We start from the raw sequence: 22619 nt of genomic DNA, 5'->3' as shown, positions 1-22619 counted from the left end.
TGAAACATGGTTGTTTCATAGCAATCATACATGTATAGGTTAAGGCATATCTTCTTTATTTACACATTTATATATGAAACATGACTAGTTAATAGTTTTTAGGTCAATATTGCCTTCTATATACAAATATGTAAGTGTGGCATGATTGCAAATGAGACGGCTCTGCACAAGAGACAATATTACACAGAAATTAACAGCTATAGGTCACCCTACATCCCCTTCTGTCTTCAACAATTAGCAAAACCCATATTATATGTTCATGCAACTTGCAAGTTAATATGCCAATGATGAACAATATTTTTGAACAATGTCACAAATTAACCAAAGCCAATTGAACAGGCTTCATGTACACACATATAATGAATGTAGCCTATTTTTATAGATAGTTCAAGTTATCAACTTTATTTCCAAGTGAACAGACCAATTTTTATTGGTGCTGAATTGTGAGGACACACAGGTAACCTTTCAAACTATGACCCATTAGTGGCCTTCAGCTGTTTTCTTTCTTTTTGGTAGGGTTGATGTCTCTTTGACACATTCCCTTATTCCATTCTCAATCTATACTATGGTCTGTATGGATAAGATCTTATTTGAAAACATAGGGGAACAGTATAACAATGAAATTTCCTAAACGATTAATTAATATCATATAGGAAATCAAATATGAAACAAAACAAACTAATGATTGTTAATTATAAAGGCAGATCAGAAATTTGACATGGAAATATGACTATTATATGAGAATTTGGAAAAGTTATAAATGGAAGGGATTGTTGTTTAAGCAAATTTGTATACATTTTTTTTATGTTTCATTTCCATCTAGTCAAATCACAGAAGATTCTCCATTGTTTATTTATAAAATTAAAGATGTACATGTATCATGCATACTTGAACAATCCTAGTCATCTACAAACTAACAGATCAGTGTCAAGTGCAGTGGCGGATCCAGGGGGGGGTTCCGGGGGTGCGCACCCCCCTTTATTTTTGCCGATCAATGCATTTGTATCGGGACATATGTTTTGCACCCCTTGCACCCCCCCCTTTGCCCTGGGTTAGCACCCCCCCTTTCGAAAATTCCTGCATCCGCCCCTGAAGTGGACAAAGTAATGTTCAAGATTAAAGATACATTGGAACTTCATAACACATAAACAATATATACAATGTATACTTTGCCTATTTGTGGTATCAGGTTTTGTATAATTACATGTAAGTCATATGATGACTAAACTTTTCTCAAATAATTCATTTAATTAGTGCAGCCTTATATATAATTATTCAAAGCAAAAATATGGTTTAATACAATGTACATGTTCCTGAGAATAAATGTGAGGGATATAACTTTAATCTTTAAAGCCTTCCTTCTTTTAGGAAATGCACATTATTAAGCCTTTATAAATCTTTTACTTCCTCCAAAGAAATTCAGAAAACCTCTTCAAACTACATTTTCTGAAGTATTAATAGTCATCCATTGTTATGTAAATATAAGTTTGAATCTAAAGTATTTCATTGCTTTTGAGGTTATATCATACAATGTATCTTTTAAAATGTATTTCATATATATTCGAAAAATTTATTATAATCATGATAATACTTATTCAATTTTTTATTATTGTGATTTTATTTCCTCAGCTTTTTTTTCCTGTGATATGTATTTCCTATTGTGATGTACATGTATTTACGTGAACCTTTGTGATGTCTAGTAATGGGGGACAAATAGAGATAAGGTGTATTCACACGAGGTGCAAAAACATGTGATCTGACCATATAACGTGAGGGTCCTCGAACTGCACCTGTTTTGACAGTTTTTTTACCTATGTTTTTTTTATGATCCAGACAGAAGTTTCCATTCTGTGTTTATTTTGTACACCTATCCTTATTAACTATATAGTTGCACCAATATAATTTTGAATTTGTATTGAATCATAGAATAATAAAATTGAAATGACCTCCAAATGATCCATGATTCTGTAATGAGGAGTACTTTCAAATAAACCATGGTTTTTTTTTAGAATTTCTAGAAATTACACCATATAACTCTCTGAAAAAGTTTATTAAACTTTAATTCCCTAAATATCATTTTTTTTAAATTTTAATTTAAAAGAAGGGAGAACCAAATCTAAGGGGGAATGAACTCAGGGCGAACATGTAATCAGGCTGAATGGACCCAATACCCTGTAGATATGGTATCGGGACCATTCGCCCTAGGTCCGTTCGCTCTGAGTCCGTTTGCCCATATAGTCCATTAGCCCTACTACAAAAATATTAATATTGAGGGCATTGAAGTTGAATAAACTTATTCAGATATTTCTATGGTATATATATTATGTATATTCTTGAAATTTATGGATTTGTTTCATCATGTTCATTAATTGTTCAATGACAAAATAATTTGAATCAGTGTCACTGATTATTGTGATACTTGTCTTTTGGTGAATAAATAATAAAAACAAACTTTTTGTTTTGATAAAATTTTCAGCTTGAAATTAATAAAAACAATGAGGTACGAACTGTAAATTATGAAACGGATAAAATTTACAAGTTCATCTATTTATACTTAGATAGTCTAACTTAAAACTAGTCATACTGCATACATTCATGATTGACTGAATACAATTATCTTGTTAACAAATATCAATAAAGATAAATACATTGTATTCCAGTATTCTACTCTGCAAATCAAAGGGATAATGATGAATTGATTGCGGCAATATAAATATTCTGTCAATTTTTGAACAAACTTTAACATATTTTGTTCAAATACTTAAAATAATGCGACTAGACAACAATTAGAAAAAAGGAAAAAAATCAGGGCGAACAGGTACTAGGGCGAACATGAATCAGGGCGAATGGACCCGGATTCTGTAGATATATGCTGTGAACATTTTGTGTAACGATCTAAATGTGTTCACCTACATGTATAATATTGAAAGAAGTGTATAGTATAGTATAGTGTCAAATCATAAAATTACAAATGGTTTAGTTCCAAAGAAAACTTGCAAGATTTCCGCAGCTATTTTTGTTGAAAAGGTGCAATTTAGGTACTGTGAAATTATGTATCTTACATGCTTTTTGGAAATTAGTATGGCGTTCATTATCACTGAACTAGTATATATTTGTTTAGGGGCCAGATGAAGGACGCCTCCGGGTGAGGAAATTTCTTGCTACATTGAAGACCTGTTGGTGACCTTCTGCTGTTGTTTTTTTCTATGGTCGGGTTGTTGTCTCTTTGGCACATTCCACATTTCCATTCTCAATTTTAATTATGTTAAATTTAGTTATTTTGGACTGTAAACATGGTAAATAATCAATATATGCACATTTCCATTAAAATAGATATAAAGAAAAATCTAGGTATTTATTTAAATTTAGAGTATTAAAAAAAAATACTCTACGTCCCTGATAATTTGTGTGATCCTATTATCATGATAATAATAATAAACAGTGTTGTGCTGTTGTGAATAATTTATAAAAGCAAAATTTTGTAATTTTAATCTTCTACTTTTCAAATTGGTAAACATGCCAAATTTGACTATCTCACTACTTACCAAAAGAAGTAAATAAAAGAATCACTAGAGACTTCATAGTTCTCAAGTCAATAAAAACAAGTTTCTAAAAGTCATATGATTGTTTGTCAGATGACCAGGATTACGCAGTTACTTCCCATGAATGTCAGAAGATTGCAATGCGATCATAAAATGCGTTCTACAATGATATATATATAGATGTTGTGTACAAGTTATCATTTTGTACAAATTATAATTTGTACAAAAATATTGTACAAATTATAATTTGTATTTTGCCTGTACAAATTACTATTTGTACAAAATTTGAGCAAAACTCACTTATAACTTGTACAACAGTTTTAAATATGAATTTTGGTGAAAAATGCATTGATTCACAGGATAGAAATGTAATTTACTGACCACACATTAAACCTTATTAACAAAATACACCGTTTTCACACAACTACAAAAGGCAGATTGATTTTCGAAATTTTTGATAGAGAAAAAATAAACAAATACGATTTTTTTCAAATTTTTAATACATAAACCAATTTCCCTTAGAAAAAAAGTATCATTCAATAGTAGTGCATAATTAGTTCTTGTCGCTATTTGGATTATTTTTTTTAAATAATTCAGAAACTTTGCAAAAACGAGTATATTTGTAAAATTTGATATTATGGATCGTGAAAGATCGTGAAAAGGATCTCGAAAGATTTGTTGCCACTTATTCGTTATTTCAAAAAGTCCAAGGAAACAATCAAAGATTTCTTAAAACAAGTGATGATTTATATTTGTAATTGGTAGATCAAAAGATTAGATTTACATGACTTATTCCACTTCAATTTTGTTTGTGAAAAGATAAATGGTTCAATGCCATTGGGTCTGATGATTTTATAATACTACACCAACTAGTTTTCTTATAAAAATAAAAGTCCGTCTGTCTGTTCTGCATAAGTTGTATTTTGTTTTTAAAGTTTGTATTGCCTCAACTGATTTCCGTTAAGTTTTATGCACAGTCATAGATATTTACAAAACAAAGATCCTAGTTGAAAAAAAAACATTAATAAAAAACGACAGAAAAACAACTGACATATTCCTGACTTTAGCAAAGTCATTTTCCTAACCAAATCGTGGTTTTAATCTTGCTTTCTTTCTGGGATATTTATTTGTCTAAACGCCTAACTGAGGCAGTGAAATACACATTTTTATTCTCAGCAACGGTTCATGAGCTTCAACGCTTGCTATGTGAAGCAGTTAAAATTTGCCTGTAAAACAGGTCGTCATCGATTTGAGAGTCAAAAACTGTTGTGCAATACTCGATTCCATAAATCACTACATCACCGGCCTGCTTAAACGAATGATCAAGAACTAATTTTGAATTGTGTAACTAAGATGCACTGTGAGGTCATTTAATAGCATTCAGTATCAATGCTGTTTTCACAAAAATCCATATGATAAATTATTGTCACGTGACAAGTTATAAGTGATTTTTAGTCCGTTATTGTACAAATTGTAATTTGTACAAGCACTTTTTGTACAAATTACAATTTGTACAAAGTCGAAATACAAATTATAATTTGTCCAATATTTTTGTACAAATCATAATTTGTACAAAATGATAACTTGTACACAACATATACAAAGTAATAGCTTTTCTAAAAAGCTTGCCGGTGAATACAGTAATGTAAAGTAAAGTAAAAAAAATCTCCGTGCCCCTATTTGTGACATTTTTACCTATTATGTCTGTTTGTGTTGTTCACGCATCATTGTCAGTATAATGGAATTTAATGCAACTGAGAGTTTTAGCTTGATATACAACCAGGTTAAATCCACCATTTTCTACATAAGAAAAGGCCTGTACCAAGTCAGGAATATGACAGTTGTGATCCATTCGTTTGATGTTTGAGCTTTTGATTTTGTCATTTGAATTGGGACTTTCCGTTTTGAAATTTCTTCGGAGTTCAGCATTTTTGTGATTTTACTTTTGTCTTTCTACCTAAGGCAATGTTAATTTGCTGAAATTATACAACATCTTATAAATATAGAGATATTCGTGACATGGTGACGTACTATTAGAGACAAACAAAGGTAACTGTAGTATACCGGTCATAAATCGATTGAGAGAAAACGCATCAACTTTAAGAGGAAAACTAAGGAACAACAGAAACACTGAAGTGCAACAATAACAAACGACAACACACATAGAAATGAATATGGCAGTTCTTGACTTGGTACAGGACATTTCAAGAAAAAATGGTGGGTTAAATTTGGTTTAATGTCATGCCAACCCCCCCCCCCCCCCCCCCCCCGTTTTATGACAATGTTGAAAAATATCGCCGTAAAATGACAACACTTCAAACAACTCTTCCTATATAACTGTTGAACCGTGTAATATATACACTTATAATATCATACTTCAACTTTGCTTAAACTTATTATTAGAATAAGTCTTTCACATCCATCATGATGAATGCAAAATCATGGTTCGGTGAAATTCTCTCTCGCGCTTGTGTTAAAGTTTTATGAATGCTGAACTTCAAAATTATATTTTGTTATCTTATCTAAAGGTGTAAGGTAAAATAATTTCCAACTTCTTATCTTTCTTCCTTAGAAGTTCCTGTATGAAGTCAGCCTCATAATAATAAAGAAACTGCAAGTCGGCAAGAAGAGGGGCACAATTTGTTCCCATTGGAATGCCGACAGTCTGTTGTATAACATGTCCTCCGAACGTAACAAAGATGTTGTCAATCAAGAAATTAAGCATCTTGATAATGTCAGTTTCAGAGAATTTTTTGTTTGAATCAGAGTGATCCTTTACAAAGTAGGATTTATCCCTGCCTAAAACAAGATATACTAGTATCTACGTTGGCCATTCTATTTATGAAACAAAGCAATACCAACTCTTTCAATTTGTCTTTTAGTTTGGAATGTGGAATACTTATGTAAAGTGTAGAAAAGTCAAATGTTTTAATACTATTACAAGACGAAAGAGAGTTAGATTGTATGTACTCTAAAAGATCTTTTTTAAGTATCCACATCTGACTCACGCCACCTCTAGAATAGGCAGATTTACAATAACTTTTAAGCCCGTCTTTGATTGCTGATAAAATAGATGTTAATAATTTAGAGAGATGTTTCGTGGAGCACTTAGAAGGCCCAGCAATATACCGTTGTTTGTAAGGACACTTATGCAGTTTAGGTATCCAATACAGTGATGGAAGATCTACTTCTTTATCTTTGGTTGAAATTCCAAAGGAACATAGAACAAACCTATGATTATTCAGGATTTCCTCTTTGGTAAGTGTCGCAAAACGTCATTTAGATGATAAGCAACGTAAGAACGCAGACTCTATACCTCAACCTGAAGTTGATTCTGAATATTTATCAACAAGGTCTTGGTACCTTCCAACGAACTGTTTTTTTTTTTAGAAAAAGGATGAGACGTTCTTTGATATACCCCTGGTTCATCAACTTTCTGCTCAGACACAGGTAGATGAAAAGCAGCCTTAGTTTCTTGATAATTTTTAAATTCATAAACGAACAATTCAAGAATGGTTTGTTATAAATAATGATGATACCTTCGGGGACTGATAGTCCACCAGCAACATGATCGACCCAGAAAACAGAAGTGTATAAACTTCATGCGTCCGAAGTGCTTTTATTGATTATCCTTCATCAGGGACGATCACAGACGAATATTTGAAAGCCTCGATGTACATTGAATGCTGGTGTTTTAACGCCACTCATAGGAGTGACATTCGGGCTATTTTGTGGTGGTCAGTTTTTATAGGTGAAGGAAGCCGGTCCTAGTCAATAAAGATTGGAGTCGAAAACACCCATAAGAGCGGATTCGAACTCACAACCTCTGTGGAGGCAATAATGTATAACAATCAAAACTATTCAAAAACTATAAGACTTGAAACAATTTCAAAATCCTCCTAAGGTCAACTTTGTCTTAGAGAGTTTTAACCTTGATTTCAATAAAAAGTAAAACAACAAAATACCGAACTCCGAGGAAAAATTCTAAACGGACAGCGCCTAAGCAAAATCAAAAGCTCATACATATCAAACGAATGGACAAAAACTGTCATATTCCTGACTAGGAACAGGCATTTCTCCTTGTGTCGCAAATGGTGGATTAAACCTCGGTTTTCGCTAGCTAAACTTCTCACTTGTATGACAATCGCATGAAATTTCATTATATTGACAACGATGTGTGAACAAAATAAACAGACATTATACAAGTAGGTAAAAATGTCAAACATATGAGTACAACAGTCAACATTGTGTTACAATCTGCATCACGATTAAAACAAACAAATATGTCAAAAAGGAAGAGGAAAAAGCAAATAGACAAAGCACATTATCAAAAACTAAAAACAAGAATACAAAAAATTCCATAGCACAATAACACATTGACGGGATACAACTTCGAACTTTGTTTGGCTTTTTTAACGTTTTTGGATTCGAGCGTCACTGATGAGTCTTTTGTAGACGAAACGCGCGTCTGGCGTATATACTAAATTTAGTCCTGGTATCTATGATGAGTTTATTAGTAACGAGCAACGTCAAATGGATATTACAAAAAATAGACTAAACATAATAAGTAATAATTTACAAAGGCCAAAAAAAAAAAAAAGAAGTAATCACACGTTATTAAGATGACAAACAACGTCAGTATCTATAAATAAACTCACATGCATAGATACCAAGATTAAAATTTTATATTTACGCCAGATGAGCGTTTCGTCTACTAAAGACTCATCAGTGACGCAATTGATACTTGAGGACCCTCGTGTATTATTTGTGCGGTTGATACGGAATATTTATCATCTAGGTCCTGGTATCCTCCAAAGACCTTTTTAGATGTACTTATACATCAGGGTTTTGTGTCAATAGTTTAAAAATGTTGTTTTTCGGTGCTTCTACTCTTTTGAGTTAAGTCATTTGCAAGTAATTTTCAAAGTTTGTTAAAGATTGATTGTTGTGCTGCTACACAGCTACACCAGTACAGGGCCAATCGCTCACAACGTTTAACAATGCCACATGATGTATGTGCCTATCCCGAACCAGGAGCTTGTAATTCAGTGGTTATTGTTGGTTCATTTCTGTCATATGTACTATTAATTACGCCGTCCAATTTCTCGTTTGAATTGTTTCATATTTTGTGTGTCGAGGCCTTTACTTGCCTTTTCTCATTGTTAAAGGAGACACTTTTATTACAATGAGGATAAAAATTTAAAAGGTCTCTGAATACTCATTCTACATAATTATATTGCAAAGACCCAAATATTGATAAGAACATATTCTACCTCTCTATCAAATATGTTGTTGTCTCTACAGACAAATAACATCGTTGTATGTGTAACTCAGACGATATTTGTTGCTTGACATTAAAGGAATTAGGTATTGACAATTTACTTGGAAACTTAATATAACGGCACTTAAAAAAGAGGCAATTCTGATTTATCATAGGTCTGTTCTTGCAGCTGATACCCAGACTAAAAAACGCCACCAGTGTTTGACAAAAAGTTGATGAACCAGGGTTATGTCAAAGAACGTTTCATTCTTTTCTAGAAAAGTTCTTCGAAAGATAACAAGACCTTGTTAATAAATATTCCGTATATAATCAACTTCACAAATAATACATGATGGTCTTTAAGTTAAGATTATAGGTACTGACGTTTTTCATCATCTTAATTATGTGTTATAGTATTCTTTTATCTGTCTTTGTTTATTACTACTCAATTTTGAGAATTGTGTTGGATTTAATATTAGCCCACACGAAATAATGTCCCCCGGACATTATTTCATAGTAAATTCTTAATAAGTGACCTTCCGATTTAATTTTCCTTGTAGTTCGGTTTTTAATTATCTTAATTTGTCCAGTATACCTTTAGAATGTTATCAAAAGATAAAGAGCTGGATCTTCCTGCACTGTATGATCCTGTATTGGATACCTTAATTACAGTTTAGAGTACATACAATCTTTAATCTTGCAATAGTTTTAACATTGAGAATGGAAATTGGGAATGTGTCAAAGAGACAACAACTCGACCATATAATTCATTTGACTTTTCTACACTTTACACAAGTATTCCCCATTACAAACTAAAATTGAAAGAGTTGGTATTGTTGTGTTTCATAAAAAAAGAATGGCCAACGTAGATACAAGTATCTTTTATTAGGGAGGGATACAACATACTTTGTAAAGAACCACTCTAATTCTAACAAAAAAATATCTGAAACTAACATAGTTGTTAATTCTGTGTCATTTGGTCTCTTGTGGAGAGCTTTCTCATTGGCAATTATAACACATTTTCTTTTTTATATTATCAAGATGCTTGATTTTTTTGATTGACAACATATTTCTTACGTTTGGAGGACGTGTTTTTCAACAGACTGTCAGCATTCCAATGGAAACCAATTGTGCCCCTCTTCTTGCCGACTTGTTTCTTTATCATTATGAGGCTGAATTCATACAGGAATTTCTTAGAAAGAAAGAAAAGAAGTAAACACTATCCTTTAACTTTACTTTTCGCTTTATAGATGATGTTTACTCACTAAATAATTCAAAATTTGGTGACTATGTTGAACGATGCACATCTATCACATCGAACTAGAGATAGAGGATGCAACAAAAACAGTTAAGTCTACGGCATATCTTGACTTACATCTAAAAATTGACAATGAGGGTTGGTTGAAAACAAAACTTTACGACAAAAGAGATGATTTCAGCTTCCCAATTGTGAATTTTCCATTTTGATGTAGCAACATACGGAGTATATATCTCCCAGTTGATACGATATTTCCGGACTTGCATTTATTATCATGATTTCCTTGAGAGAGGGGAACTGCTCTCAAGGAAGCTATTAGACCAAGAGTTCAAAATGGTGAGGTTGAAAATTTTACGGACGCAATCACGAGTTGGTTGACCGTTATGGAATAACCGTTTCACAGATGATATCGGATATGTTCTTTTTGTCTTAACTACAATCCTCTTCTCTTTTCACAACTGTGACCTACCGATTTAAACTTTTTACTGGGTTTGTAATAACAAAAGCAACACGCCGCATGCCGCATGTAGTGTTGAGAATATAATGCAAATGTTAACATTATTGTTTCCCGTATTTACGTCTTATGTTTATGACGTTACTTAGTAACTTTGTATGGGGCCTTCGATATAGTTTTGGAGCATAAAAGTAACACAACGCAAAGTATCGAGTTTTAGTCTTTTATACTGCAATCAGCTATTTTACTATACAGATAAAGCTATACGTATAAACGTTAGCTTTATACGTCAATGACCTCAACTCACCTATAAGCCCCGCCTACTTACAACGTCACGTCACAACCATGACAACGTGTAGTAACAATGGTCAAACTTTTATGAATTTAAACCTGTTATGTCTTCAAATTGGTAATTTATATACCATGTTTATCAAATGTTATTAATTAAATTCATTTTCCCTTTCTAATTCCTTAAATTGTCAATGCTTACCGCCTAGACTACGCTCATAGGGAAATACCCCAAAATGGTACCCCAAGGGGGAAATTCCAAACACTTTTTTTTAATAATATTTGTTTCATATTTTTATTATTTTTTTTATTTTTTATCGATTTCAGTATAAAAACAATATACGTATAGTGTCTTGAAATATGAAATTTATTTGTATTCGGCACGAAACGGGAAAATGCTCGGTAGAACCTCGCATTTTCCTGTTTCTAAGCCTCATACAAATAAATTTCATATTTCAAGACACTATACGTATATTGTCTAATTATTACAATATATGTTGGTGCCGTGACGCCATGGAAAGTAAACTGAAAGCGGTGAAAGCAGTCCATCAAAGTACTGTAACAAGACTTTTGAGAAAATCGGAAGAAGAGCAGGATTTGGAGAAAGAAGAAAGTACAGAATTATTAGAAACAATTTCGCAAAAGCAGAAGATTATTAGTGCCTTGAATGAAGAAATTCTTAATTTAACAAAGGATGAGGATATTGAGGATGAAATTCTACAGACAGATGAGTATAAATTCTTTCTGAATACAAAAATAAGACACATACGTAAAAAATACTCAAATTCACCAACTTCTGATAATACCACCTTGCCTAATCAATCAACGGAAAATACGAATCAGCATAGTTCAGTAGAAAATACATATAGCTCTATTCAACAACAAATGTACCATGTTCCGCCCAACGTTACGCAAAATCACCAACCTCCGAAACTCACCTTACCTACATTTACAGGAGAAACACTCATGTGGCAAACTTTTTGGGACTCGTTCGAATCATCTGTTCACTATAATCCCACACTTACCGACATACAGAAATTCACATATTTGAAATCGCAACTTAGTAATGAAGCCGTTCGATGCATTGATTAACTACCGCTCACAAACAATAATATACGAAAGCTATACATTTATTAAAAGAACGTTTTGGTCAACCACATAAAATCACAAATGCCTGCATGCAAGCCTTATTACAACTTCCTGCACCACAATACAACCTTATTAGCCTCCCTAATTATTACGACAAACAAGAAGCATATATAAGAGGCCTAGAATCGTTAGGCAGATCGGGAGATTCATATGGCGCACTGCTAATCCAGATCATCTTGAATAAGCTACCGTCAGCTGTAAGACAAAACTTAACCAGAGAAAACGGAACCGATAATTGGGAATTAAAAGGATTAAGATGTGGGATATTGAAAGAAAACAATTTTAGAAGCCGGTGAGAAACGCACCGATGTATTTATTGACACCTTACCGTCTACAGCGTCATTTTTGACTATCGCCAATAATAGAGACTACACGCAAATACAAGATAGATTTGAAACCGATGAAGTTATTGAAAATTTACCGTCTATAGCGTCATTTTTGACAAACGCCGATACGAGAGATTACCCGCGAACACAAGATAGATTATATTACCGCCACAGCACAAATATTCGTCAGAAACCTTGTTTTTATTGCAACGATATGCACGACCCCGCAAAATGCTTAAAAGTTCCTGATTATGAACACCGGATAACAATTATTAAACACAAGCACTTATGCTTTAATTGCTTAGGATCGCACCGCGCATGTGAATGTAGATCTCAATTTCGTTGCAGATTCTGTAACAAGAATGACCATACTAGTATATGTACCCAAAATACCGACAGATTATACTTTGATAAAACCGCTAATGTAAGTAAATATGATACGTCAGTTATCGCCGCAGTCAACAATGAGAGTATTGCCATCGCCACAAGTTTTTATTCGTCCACGAAGCAATCCCGTTCTAGCATATTATTGAAAACCGCCGAGGCACCCGTTTGGAGTGAACATCAGGGATGAATACGAATACATTGTTCGATGAAGGGGCACAACGTTCTTTCATGACCGAGGAATTAGCTTCAAAACTAGACATAAAGGCAGAAGGTACCGAAGTGATTAATCTTTCTACATAAAAGCACTAAAGTTCAACACTTACCGAAAGCAATTATATACGTTGAGCCAATAGAAGGAGAGAAAATACCCATTGAAGTTTTAGTAGCTCCTACCATATCAAGTCAGATCACAAATTATAGTGCAAATAATACCCGAGATTGCAAACATCTAAAGGGATTAAGATTAGTCCACCCGATCACGAACGACAACAGTTTTAGTATACTAGTATCTTTGCTGATAGGAGCTGATTTTTACTGGGATTTTATAGAAGATACCGTTATTAGAGGAAAAGGTCCGACAGCTGTTAAGTCTAAACTTGGTTACCTGTTGTCTGGTCCGACATCACCAGATGTGACTCATAATTCGGGATCTGTCGACATACAACATGATGAGAAAATTTGTACCAAAAAACACCAGTAGAATTTCATGAAAATAGATACGTACCGAAGTTTTCCATGGAAATATGATCACGAAACCTTACCAATAAATGTTATTACAAAACAGAGAACTGGTAGAGAGTTTCATAAAAATAGAAGGGACAACAAAACCAACATCCGCGTCGGAGATATTGTACAAGTTTATGACGAAAAATCACGAACTCGGTGGAAAAAAAGCAATTGATGAAGAATTAGTTGTTGGAAATGATGGCTAAATCAGATCTAACAGTGGTCGTACGACATGCCCAGATCATCAAACTTTATCCGCTAGAGATCAACGAAGAGAAACTACCAAATACAGCAGATGAGACGAATGAAGTTGATACCAGAAGAACACCACCTATGCGAAAGGCTGTCCGATTTTAAAATCGTTATAGAGACTGATAATTTTACCGTAGTGATTTCTAGAGACAGTAATTGCCCATCATATTTTCGTTTCATATATGGACTTTTAAAGAAATATTTGAATTTTATACAAAGATATACTTTTGCGCCCCCCCCCCCCCCCACACACACACAGTATGTTGAGAATGTAATGCAAATGTTAACGTTGTTGTTTCCCGTATATACGTCTTATGTTTATGACTTACTGTGTACCTTTGTATGGGGAGTTCGATATAGTTTTTGAGCATAAAAGTAACACAACGCAAAGTATCGAGTTTTAGTCGTTTATTACAATACATGTAGAGCAGGGTTTGCTTATTCTTCGGGAGCACCTGAGATCACCCATAGTGTTTGGTTGGGTTAGTGTTGCTTAGTATTTAGTTTTCTATGTTGTGTCTTGTGTACTATTATTTGTCTGTTTTTCTTTTTCTTTTTTAGCCATTGCCTTGTCAGTTTGTTTTTTATCTATGATTTTGAATGTCCCTCTGGTATCTTTCGTCCCTCTTTTTCTAAGCGGAGATTTCTGAAGATCACAAATAGCAAATCGGACAGACTGACTTTTTCGAGTATAACCGTATGCCATAACGACTTAACTGTGTTTCATTTAATTTAACAAGTCAAAGACATGCTGTAAGGTTTATGAATATATTTCATCGCTTAGTTATGGTGGTTTAATCATTTTTAGAAAGGGGAGATGTGGTGAAATTGGTAACTGATATTGTGGAATTTCGCTAGGACTATTCTTGGCCTCCTTGAAAATAAACATTACACAAATGATCGTTCTTTCTAGATAGTAACCAACCTTTGAAGATTTAGTTTAAATACATAAGAATAATTTTAGTGAAAATACTACCGTAAGGTTAAGCAACATTATAGTTGAGTATGTTATAAGTGCAATAAGATAAGTAGTTCACAATAGTATCATGCAGAAGTTCTAACTGTGTCATATATACATTTAGGCCATCTAAGGAGAGGCATATCGTCCAAAGTAATGTAGACATTTATGTAAGCTCTTCGTTAACACATAATCATGCGGTGTGGTTTTTACCGAATGATTCTTACATTTTGTTTTTGTCTGCGTGTTATTCAGTGTGATTCCCGTGACTCAATTACATGTACCAACATTTTACCTAATAAAAAGGAAAGCCATTACGATGTAGTGGAGGATATTGATTTTTTAACATGGTGGTTACGGGTTGAAAACGAAATCCGAACGTTTAATCGTAGGATCAACTCTCTTGAAACAGACAATTTACTTTTGAAAAGAAAAATATTTGAAAGTGAACAGAAATTTAAAACTGTTGATGAAGAACTTGACATCGTGAAGGAACAATTGAAAAATTATAAACGTGAGCAAACTGTAGTTCAAACTGAAACTCATAGATTTGAGAAAATTAAATATACCACCGATGAGGATGGTTTTACTATGCCAGCCGCTATTACTGAAGACCTTCGAAGAGGAATATCGAAAGAATTGCCAAAAAGAATAATTCCTTCACTCGATGGTCGAGGTATTTACGAATATAGGCATATATTATTAAAAGTTAAAAGTCTTCTGATATAATGACCGTAAGGTTGGATAACGTCTCGTTCTTTTCTTCTAACGTTAATCGAACTATTATGATAAATATTCCGCATCAAAATAAAAAATAGTACATGATGATCTTAAGGTATAGTTTTTAGGTACTAACGTTGTTTATCATTTTGTTTTTGTCTGCGTGTTATTCAGTGTGATTCCCGTGACTCAATTACATGTACCAACATTTTACCTAATAAAAAGGAAAGCCATTACGATGTAGTGGAGGATATTGATTTTTTAACATGGTGGTAACGGGTTGAAAACGAAATCCGAACGTTTAATCGTAGGATCAACTCTCTTGAAACAGACAATTTACTTTTGAAAAGAAAAATATTTGAAAGTGAACAGAAATTTAAAACTGTTGATGAAGAACTTGACATCGTGAAGGAACAATTGAAAAATTGTAAACGTGAGCAAACTGTAGTTCAAACTGAAACTCATAGATTTGAGAAAATTAAATATACCACCGATGAGGATGGTTTTACTATGCCAGCCGCTATTACTGAAGACCTTCGAAGAGGAATATCGAAAGAATTGCCAAAAAGAATAATTCCTTCACTCGATGGTCGAGGTATTTACGAATATAGGCATATATTATTAAAAGTTGAAAGTCTTCTGATATAATGACCGTAAGGTTGGATAACGTCTCGTTCTTTTCTTCTAACGTTAATCGAACTATTATGATAAATATTCCGCATCAAAATAAAAAATAGTACATGATGATCTTAAGGTATAGTTTTTAGGTACTAACTTGTTTATCATCTTACTTACGTGTGAAAAAAAAAGTAAAATCACAAAAAAAAACTAGGAAAACTCAAAACGGAAAGTCCCTAATCAAGTGGCAAAATTCAAATGATAAAACACATCAAAAGAATGGACAACAACTGTTATACTCCTGACTTGGTACAGGCATTTTCAAATGTACAAAATTGTGGATTCAACCTGGTTTTATAGCGCTAAACCTCTCACTTGTATGATAGACGCATCAAGTTCTATTATATTTACATAGCAGTTTTTTGTTATGGTGATTAGGATTATAATTTAACTCCTGATTGCACCAAAGCTATATAATACGACTGGCCAGGTTGTTATTGGTGAACTAAACTATTTTAATTTCTTTAGTTCTGCAGACGATTGTATTAAATATTTTTTTCACATTTTCTTGTGATAATGAAATTTCCTTCAAAAAAATAATTAAGACTTGGTCTTAAGGGTGCTCAAGGGTATAAATCTTTTTTTTTTTTCTATAAATGAACTTTATCATATACTAAATAAAAAAGCTCACAACTTGCCTTAGAAAGAAGCATGCATTTATTGTTAAGGTAATTTTTTTTCTGTTGAACTAATAAGAGAAATAGAGGTAATATCGAAATAAAAAAAACCTAAATTACAGAAATCGCTTAATTTTACAATTGTTTAGTTTAAGTACAGCTGATTTGAACAATAATAATAATAAATATAGGTCACCGATGATTTAAAAAAGATATTTCAATTCAAATGCTAAACAATGGCATTTTTGTACCAAAGGGAGATCATTTTGGAGCTTTTTCAATGATATAAACATTTTAAAAGTCATCTGGGGTTAAAAACAAATCGATTTTTTTGGTTTTTGTACCATACCATAAAGTAGAATCTTATAGTGTAATAATAAAATTTACGAAAAAAAAATGTTTAAAATTTTGCTGAAATTTTTTGTACCCTTGAGCCTGCTCAAAGATCTGTGATAGATGAAAAGATGTAATTAATGTCCAATGATGCAAAAAGACTATTCATTTGCTAGCATTTGATTTGTTTTTTTCTTTATTAGTTCCAACTGCTTCATCTACAGCTGCTTTCTACGCACTGATGACTTTACACAACGAACGATTAGGAATACATCAACCAATTGTATTTCAAAATGTTATAACAAACGACGGGAATGGATATGATAAAAATACCGGTGTGTTTAAAGCAGCAGTTGCTGGGACCTATTCTTTCACGACGACCATTATGTCACATTGGACACAAGACATCAGCGTTGAGTTAATTAAAGATGGACATAATGTTGGATCTATATATTGCGGAAGTACTGCCACCTATGGTGTTGGTTCACAATCAGTAATTATTCATATGGCAGTCGGCGATGATTTCTGGGTCAGAGTTGCAGATAATAGTCACAATACCGGTAACAATAAAATCTATGGCGGAGGATTTTCTTCTATTTCAGGATTTCTAATAAATTCCCTTTAAAATTAATATACTTTGGCATTATTCTGGGTTTTTTCCTACAAAATGCAAATCATAGATGCAATCGTGCTGGCTTAATCATGAACAAACGGACTTTGTGACGAGTTATAAAAATGTTAAAAACAAAGCATCACAGACGATACTGGACTTGTTGATCGACATATTAATTTGTTGAGTTTAGTTGAGTGTCATTTTACCATGCATACCGTATTCTAATGGCAACTAGTTGCGTACAACTTGGACTCGTTTTGTTATATTATAGTTCGTTTCTGTGTGCGTTACATTTTTTAAACGTTGTGTTTCTTTTGTGTCGTTTGTTTCTTCTTATATTTGAGAGTGAATTCACATTATTATAAGACGTGTCACGGTACGTTTCTATCCCAAATTCATGTATTTAGTTTTGATGTTATATTTGTTATTCTCATCGGATTTTGTCTAATGCTTTGTTCGTTTCTGTGTGTGTTACATTTTAAAATGTTGTGTCGTCATTCTCTTGTAGTTAATGCGTTTCCCTCGATTTTGGTTTATGACCCGGATTCGTTTTTTTTCTATCGATTTGTGAGTTTTGAACATCGGTATACTACTGTTGCCTTTATTTTTTATGTTGTGTAATGTGTATAACTTTTTGTTTGTGGGTCTTTTCTTCTTTTTTGTCATTGCGTTGTCAGTTTATTTTCGTCTTTTGAGTTTCAATGTCCCTCTGGTATCATTCTCTTTTCTTTAATAGATTTTGTGTATCATATTCAAAGTTTTTATCTTTGAATGTATTTTTCTTTTAAAAGAAACTCGAAGTAATACTAGAGGGGACAAAACGCAATTTACAGATTCGTGACAATATTTTATCAGTAGAAAATTCAGCTATTAAGGTGGTACCCAACACTTTCACTAAAACTAATTTGGCTCGTTTAATTTTCATAAAATTTTGTCAAAGTAAATGCTTTAACAAAAATATAAAAATTGAAAAAAATTTGAACCAACCGTTTTGCCAGAAAAATTACACTGGTTATATAGCAATTTGACAAACACCCAATTATGATCATTGAGAAGCTTAATGTTCCTTTTACAACACAACGTAATTAAAACGTTTAGCTGACTTTACAGAGTTATCTCCCTGTAGTGTTAGGTACCACCTTAATATATATATTAAATACATGCTATTGTTCGTTAACGCTGAACAGTAATGCTCTAATATCATGACAATTATTTTCCTCACTTAAAGGGGCACTAGCTACGAGATGTTTACAAATCTAAAGTATGATTTGTTTTTGTTCAATCAATAATAAAAGTGAAATAATAATTTTAGCAGCCAAAATGGTTCAATTTTGTCAAATTAAGCTACATAATATTGATAATGAATTATTCACTTGCAAGTGAATAAGTCGACCTCATTAAATCCGTATTCATGTGAACTTCAATTTAACCCCTTAACTAGAGATGGACAATGCATGCTTTGTACGTTTACTGTTTATTTAAAGGAAAGGAATGTCAACATTGAAAGTGAAACAAAGGTAGACATGTAAAAACGATGAGAAACATATATTTTTAATCTATATCATTTGATGACATGTAAAAACGACGAGAAACATATATTTTTAATATATAAAATAAAATTAAACAGAACTATAAAAAAATTAAACTGCACGTGTTGGCTTTATCTATTTATATGTAATCATTAGTATATTTATGTTTACATCGCTTATATGGTCATCTGAGGTCAACTCGATATTTAATTAGATCGAGTCTAGACTCAAATACCAAACGAAACTACATATTATTGATCCTATGCTCTGTAAACTGTTTATTTTACACTTTCTATAGTTTCGATAAATGGTTTACATTGTTAAAAATAAAGTATGAAAATTTGAGTCAAATCGGTGACCATGAATTTGACAGCTAGTGACCCTTTAAAAAAAATTAAACTATACTATATCTTTGTCGGATATAAACATACATATTTAGTCTTGAATATAATCAAAACCCCTTTTCAACACTCATTTATAAGATGTTTGTTGTTATTTATTCATTTTAAAGAAAAGTGTATACACAAAACATTTTGGTTTTCAATGCCCTGCCATTCGGTAACCTATAATTGTCTTTAAACTGTTTTGATTCTCGCGAATCGGCATGATATTAATGTCACAATTTTTATCAGAAATACATGAACAACAGAGGAATGACTGAATTATTTTGAATGTATTTTAAACCAGGACAATTTGTATTGAGCTTTTTAACTTTACACAAACTACACAGGACTACAGCTAAATGTTTGTTCAAGTATCAATAGCTGACATAGAACGCAAATACACGAAGTTATTCTAAATAAAGGTAACAGTAGTACACCGCTGTTCGACACCAGTTGATGGCAGACATGACACGGGTTATGTTTTTCTCATAACTTTATTACGGTATGATGCTAAACACCTACTGGAAGGGATTTTGCTCAAATAAGATATGATGAAGACATAATCATTCAATCAATTTAATTGAGATCTGGAGCTGGCATATCAAAAACTGCTATATATGTAGGACTCGGAGGTGCGATGGGGACGCTGAAGTACGATGGTCACGCTGAAGTGCGATGGTCTACGCCGAAGTTCGATGGTCCTTTGGTTTTGCACATGACGTTTTAATATTGTGACTTTTTCAAATAAAACGTTTTAACAAAATCTCAAAATTAAATGCAGACAGCAGCATAAGATTATTTGTAGCTGAAAGTTTCATGCGTACAAAGAAACGGAAATAGAATGAAACGAACTATTCAAGTCCCAAACAGTTTTGATCATTGGGAGTTTACAAAAAATATGTAAATCAATGGGAACAAGGCGGCTAAAGGATAAGATGATCTTGGTCTCTAGATAAGCTAACTAGTGCTCGGAACTACAAAATGTATGCCGGAAATGTTTTGTACAAGTAAAATGTCTTGATCTTATTATCAATTTTGACTTTTTTTTAAAGTAACCTTCTCATTATTTTGTGTTAAAAACTTAGCAATAAGATAAAATTAATTATTAGCATTTTTTCCCCGTGATATCAAGAAGGCTAAGCGATAATTTTGTTTTATTCAGCGGCTTGAGATGAAACCTGCTTTGTAAAAACACTCAGTAATTTGATTGTGCTTACAGTATTTATCTTCTGCAATGGGATAGGCAAACTTGAAAGAAACCCGTTTGGTCCAAACTTGGTTCTGAGTGGAGAAGCAGCTATGGGTCAATCATAAAACTGTTGCTATATCAAATAAATGGATGACTGGGTGTTGTGAGCATTTAGTTAGATATAATATGACAAAGACAAGTTACAAGTATATTTGATAAAATAAGTTGGGTTCTTCTAAGTGAATCAAATTTTATTATCGCACTTCAACACGAAATATAAAGACATATCTCGAAAACAACATCGGTGACTCTAATTTGTTTCGCTTACAATTCCGAAATAAGTAAAATCTATCTTTATGCAATATAAAACGTATGATTTCCCTTTAATCTCAGTCATCCAGTCTATTTTCTGATCCCATACTGCTGTCTGCTAATCTATACGGATGATTAACATATTAAAAGTTAAAGTCTTTGGTTTAATCTGAACAGAAATAAAAAAACCCGATCTCTCAAATATGAGGCTAGCACGCTAACCACTACACCTCCACATTAAATAGGATTCCAAATTCAGACCGTCGCATTTAGCTAGTATAAACAACGTCTAAATTAGACCATCGCACTTCAGCGTACCCACCAACGCACTTCAGCGTTTCTTACAACAAGTTACCGTCACAATGTCACTATCGCACTTCAGCGTGTTAACCAACGCACTTCAGCGTAGACCATTGCACTTCAGCGTGACCATTGCGGTTCGGAGTACCCTCGCGGTTCCGAGTCCTGCATATATAAAAAAAGAAGATGTGGTATGATTACCAATGAGACAACTCTCCACAAAAGACAAAACATGACACACAAATTAACAACTATAGCTCATCGTACGGCCTTCAACAATGAGCAAAGGCCATACCGCATAGTCAGCTATAAAAGGCCCCAAAATGACAATGTAAAACAATTCAAACGAGAAAACTAACTGAACGAAAAACAAATATGTGACACATAAACAAACGACAACCACTGATTTACAGGCTCCTGGCTTGGGACAGGCACAAACAAACAAAGTGTTTGTAGATAGATGTTTATTGTGTTCTGTTAAATTGTTCCTTTTAAAATTGTAACACGATGATGACTGCTGTACCCTTAATTTGACTATTTTATTTATTATGTCTGTTTAGTTCGTAAATATAACGAAATTTGATGAGACTGTCATCAAAGTGAGAGGTTTAGCGCTTTAAAACCAGGTTTAATCCACCATTTTCTACATTTGAAAATGCCTTTACCAAGTCAGGAATATGACAGTTCTTGTCCATTCGTTTTTGATGTGTTTTGGCATTTGATTTTGCCATGTGATTATGGACTTTCCGATTTGATTTTCCTCTGAGTTCAGTATTTTGGGGATTTTACTTTTTAAACATAATGTGGCGGGGTTAAAATAATTCTTTGTTGATTTTTGTATTATTGTCATTCGTAGTGTTTTTTGTAACCTATCCTGACATCGAACTCAGACTTCTTTTAAACTAAGTTTTACTGTGCGTTTTGTTGTGCGGTTGTGTATCTACCTGGGATACAGGTAAAAGGGGAAAGTTGAGATCTCGCAAAAGATTTTTGCGCCTGTCCTAAACCAGGAGCTTTTTGCCTTTGTTTGTCTTGTTTGTTTTTTAATGTTAGTTAATTTATAAGTTTTGGAGTTTATTTTGACTTCCATTTTAACTGAAATAGTACACAATTTTGTTTAAGCAATAGCTGAAGCCCACCACGAGGAACGGTATTTTCTCGCTGTGTTTATAAGAGGTTTTGTGTTTCTTTGATACATATGTGACCAAGGAAAAAAGCAGCTTCGTTTATTATTTTGAACTTTAATTTAAAATTCTCAATTTTGATATTTTAGACTTTAATTCTCTGTGTTTTTTAATTCATATTATTTTATGAATTGGTTTCTATTTACATTTCGTATCCAGGA

At 33.0% G+C, this 22619-nt stretch overlaps 1 protein-coding gene across 1 annotated transcript in view; it reads right to left on the bottom strand.

Annotated features, from left to right (window-relative positions):
- Positions 1–3689, bottom strand: part of LOC143046377 (prosaposin-like) — a 37112-nt gene extending 33423 nt beyond the window's left edge. The window contains exon 1 of the mRNA XM_076219519.1: positions 3546–3689. Within this exon, the coding sequence (XP_076075634.1) occupies positions 3546–3582 (37 nt within the window). The 5' untranslated portion in view covers positions 3583–3689. The remainder of the gene's footprint in view (positions 1–3545) is intronic.
- Positions 3690–22619: the final 18930 nt, after the last annotated feature.

This window comes from Mytilus galloprovincialis, chromosome 9, assembly GCF_965363235.1.
Source record: "Mytilus galloprovincialis chromosome 9, xbMytGall1.hap1.1, whole genome shotgun sequence".
In the NCBI taxonomy this organism is placed as follows: domain Eukaryota; kingdom Metazoa; phylum Mollusca; class Bivalvia; order Mytilida; family Mytilidae; genus Mytilus; species Mytilus galloprovincialis.
Note: the sequence above shows the minus strand (reverse complement) of the source record. Positions and strands in the feature narration are given on the sequence as shown.